The 4,204-nt window shown below is 44.7% G+C and overlaps 1 protein-coding gene across 1 annotated transcript in view; it reads right to left on the bottom strand.

The window, feature by feature from the left end:
• Positions 1 to 382: 382 nt before the first annotated feature.
• ankrd44 (ankyrin repeat domain 44) overlaps positions 383 to 4,204 on the bottom strand; it is a gene marked incomplete in the record, with an annotated part of 35,900 nt that continues 32,078 nt past the window's right edge. Inside the window, 1 exon segment of the mRNA XM_035676622.1 lies at positions 383 to 1,927. Coding sequence (XP_035532515.1) covers positions 1,668 to 1,927 — 260 coding nt within the window.

A 4,204-nucleotide genomic window follows, 5' to 3' on the forward strand; every position in this document is an offset into this window, starting at 1 on the left:
GAGTACATCGCAGCAATATATCACACAACACTGAATCATTAACCCCTGCAGGCGTATCGGATTCTTGCCAATACACAACCCTAGTTCTGACAGCTGGCTCCATTTTGGATTTTGGTCCCAGATACATTAAGCTCTGACAATAATATCTCTTATATAATCTCTCAAACTGATTAAATTAGAATCTCTTTTTATAATCCTCTTTTGAACTCTGCTCACTCTGACTCATTGCACTATAGTATTCATGTTCATATCTGTGATACAGTACAGGAGGCTACAGCTGTGTCAGAACATTTCACTATGCGGCCCATCTTGTTTTTTCTGGCTGCGAATGTCAATCATCAGATTCCTGCCAATACAATTCAATTCAATTTTATNNTAGACCGAACTCCTTATAACAATAATAACAATACACAGCCCTACTTGATGCTAGATTTGAATTTAATTATCAGACCGCATCCCTACTCACCATTGGTTAAACAACCTGGTGGATTCCTGTAGGCGTGATTAACAAGCAGCAAGAAAACCACTTTCATCATTCAGACTTTTCTTCTTGCCAATATTATAGTCATGGAGGCTTTGAGTCTTTCAGCCATAAAATATATTTGAATGATCTTGTGACGGGTGAAACTAGTTTTAACTAGATATTTACAAAATTTGCAACATTTAGGCTACTTGCTTGTTTCTAAAAATTGAGACTTTCTAATTTCAACCTGAATTATTTAATCATGAATTTACAAACAGGATACCAACAAATGAAAATAAGTGAATGTGTTGCTGCCAGTAGAATTTTCTTCATTTCCTTCATTTCTCTTTTCTCGCATCTTTTCCTGAATCTGTCTCCAAGCGCAGCACGGATCCAATTAAGGGAACTGAGATGTACCCAGCGTGTCATATCCTCCTTCCTGTTGAACATTTAAACTACTAAACACGTCTCTGAAGGCTGCACACGTTCCAGCCACAGTTCAGCAAAAATCTAAATTTGTGCTTCAGTTGTTCACAGGTAAATACGAGCTCTACGTACCTCTTCTGGTCACCCTCCTGTACATGTTAATTATTTATGAGTGGAAGTCAAATATTTGGTACAACAACAAGCAAAAAATCCTAAAAAGGTTAAAATTACACTTAGCTTTCTTAATAGTCTACTTCATTTTATACAAACAGTTAAAAATGGCTTTTTTTTATAAAGACAAAAGGAGTCTCGGAGGCGAGCTGCTATGCCATGCAGAGACTAAGTACCGAGGTTGGTTTGGATTTAAGCACCCGTGAGTAGAAAGAACAAACCGTGGTGGAAGTTAACACAAGCATGCAGACCCGAGCCATAACTGATCCGGATCGAATTCTCCTTCAGCCACAGCTTCATGGAGCAACGTATTTGGCTGCAGCAGTCAGTCCGGGGCAGTGCAGCCGCTCCGCACACTTATTTTGGAAAAGGGCACTAAGAAAAAGACCCAGTAGGGCCTCCAGCCTGGGGTCAAAGGGGGGAGGCGTTCTATACACATTCCCCCCCACATGAAGAGCAGAAGACACAGACACTGCAACCGAGTATCTACCCTTCTGCCTCAAGAGTGCACATTACAGACTAAAGCATCATTCCTGGAGGGGAGGAGGGGGTAAAAGGTTCAGGTGCACAGTTCGAGGGAGGAGGGTAGGGGGTCGGTTCGGAGGGGTCAGAAGGTTTCCGAGTCCTCAGAGTCGTTCTCAGTGGTTCCCTCGCTGGAGGGTCCGGAGGGGTTCCTGGGGCTGCGTGGCACCCGCGGGCCGGTGCCTGGGCCTTTACCCCCCTGGTGGGGCAGCTGCCTCAGCAGGGAGCCTGGGGAGGGAGCCCCGGAGCTGCAAGGGGAGCAGAAAGGCATCATGGTAGCCAGAATGAGAGCCAGACAGTCAGCCACCTCTCTGCTAGGAGCACAAGCCAGAGCAGGGGTCAGACCTGAGGTAGAGAGACAGAGAGAGAGAGAGACAGAGGGGGGGGGAGAGAGCTGAATTGATCAAAGCGGGGTTTGACACGCGAGGAGACATTTTGCTGTCTAATCATGACAGGGGCTCCCGGCTCCACACTGTCTCCCTGTTGCTTCCAAGCCGGCCTATCAGAGAGAGCAGCAGTGGACTTGGAGCCGTGCGAAATCCATCAAAAAAAAAAAAAAGCACATGACCACGTGTGTTTAGCATTGACATTAGCACGTTTGGTGTCACACGGGGCTCTCGGTCCCTCAGCTGGCTCAGGGTTCGGCCTGGTGGTGTACTGTAGCTCAGGTTGTGAAGCCTGTAGGCCGGGCTAGCAGTGAGGCTAGCAGCTAGCGGTGTCCAGCCACACCCAGGCGAAAGATCTCCCTCCACCTCCACCAGTCAAACAAGCCTCAACTTTCACCTCCTGTGGAATGTGGTCTGATGGGGGCACGAAGCTATTTTTAGAAACCTTTTATATGTTGTTTTTTTTTCTGTTTGCAGAGACAGTTTGAGCTGTTGGCTGTTTCATCAGGCCAGGCTGAAGGAGGTAGCTCGGAGGCTAACTAAAGCAAACATTTGGCTCCAGCACAAGCCACGGTTCGGCGATTTGGTTAGATGATTAATTGCTGTTGGGATTCTCAACCCGACATGCCGGAGCTTTCTCGTAATCATGAAGACGGATAAGAACGCCATCTTAAAGTGTCCTGGCAGAAGAATATGCTCTGTCAGGGGAACATCCAGTTCCTCTTTGTATGTAGTTGTGGTTTCTTGGGAGGGATACTGTACTCTAAAGCAATATTTATTTAGAAATGTAATTCCAGTCCACACCTGATGTGTTTTTACAGCTGCTACAAAGTTAAACAAAGGCGTAATGTACTTAAATGTTCCTCTGTGGCTTTCTGCGCTGGAGCACAAACGCCAGAAACTTGAACTAAAATCAATCGATTAGTCCATCAACAGAACATTTTGCTAACCAACAAATCATTTAAGGTATTTCTCAATCAAAAAAAAGACAAATATTCTGCTGTTACATCTTCCAGATTGTGAAGACGTGGTGCTTTTCTTTGTAGTATGTAATTGTAGACTAAATATATTCAGGTTTTTGAGCGGTAGTCGGACAAAACAAGGAATTTGATGACCCTGGACGTAGGGTAGTTGATTGTTGACCATAAAATATATAAACCAGCAGCATACGTACATGTTGTCACCCTGTACACTCAAAGATATAGTTAGTAAACAGGTGTCGACGTACGTGCATTTTGCTAACACATGAAACTCAAAACCAGTATCTCGAGTTACTTTGGTTTGCCACTTGTAGTCCGGTACATTCAGGAAGTAGAGAGGACTTCATTTTGAGTTGAAAGGGAGATTGTGATAATATATTTAGCACATCTTGGAGCTGTGTAAAGGTGGAAGGAAGTGATGGTGTATCAGTGGATTTTATTAGTTCAGGATCTAATTTGACTACATTTAAAACTGACTAGTGGGTTTGTTTTAGTTTTTTTTCACAAGGAAGTGCTGCAATAATCTGCAGTCTCTGTGTTTCTCCTCTGACCCTGCTGTTCTCACCTGTTCACTGGCAAACTACTGACACTGTGCACTCATTACTCTGTACAGATATCACACTAATCAACCAACACATCAAATCACCGCAAATCCATTCCCACTGATCTGCTCGTATAACACGAATGACAGACGAAGCTACAGTGGTAATTTGTTGACTGGTTGCGTCCCGGTGCATAAAGCTGCTGTTTTCTTTTTTCTTTTTTACTTTGCGGGTGTGGAGGTTGTTTCTTCACGGAGGGTTTCTACAAAGCCGTCACAACATCACCGCAGTTTGCAGCCATAAAGTGTCATTTTCCAGTGTGCATTACCATAGCCGGCCCCTCTCACGGGACTCCTATCGACTGCTACGTGACTTGTAATATCCTTATCAATTATCCCCACGGTTCAGCCCCCTCAACTCGTATAACCCCGCGTGTCAAATTCATCACAACTGACTCTGCGTCTGTCAGGTTGCGACGAGAGCTCCCTAACTTTTTACTGTCTCTCCTCACATACTTCAGACGACACATTACCATCCTCCCCTTTACTGAACATTCGACTTATTTTTGGTCGTGTGCTTGAGACGGTGGCACTCTAAAATAATCTGTCTTCATAAGCCTAAATTTGCTGTGCCCTCCCACCAAAGACACACGCACGCACGCACACACACACACACACACACATACACACACACACACACACACACACATAGAGG

The sequence above is a fragment of the Morone saxatilis genome, unplaced genomic scaffold (assembly GCF_004916995.1).
Source record: "Morone saxatilis isolate NCDOM2014 unplaced genomic scaffold, NCSU_SB_2.0 Contig5, whole genome shotgun sequence".
In the NCBI taxonomy this organism is placed as follows: Eukaryota; Metazoa; Chordata; class Actinopteri; family Moronidae; genus Morone; species Morone saxatilis.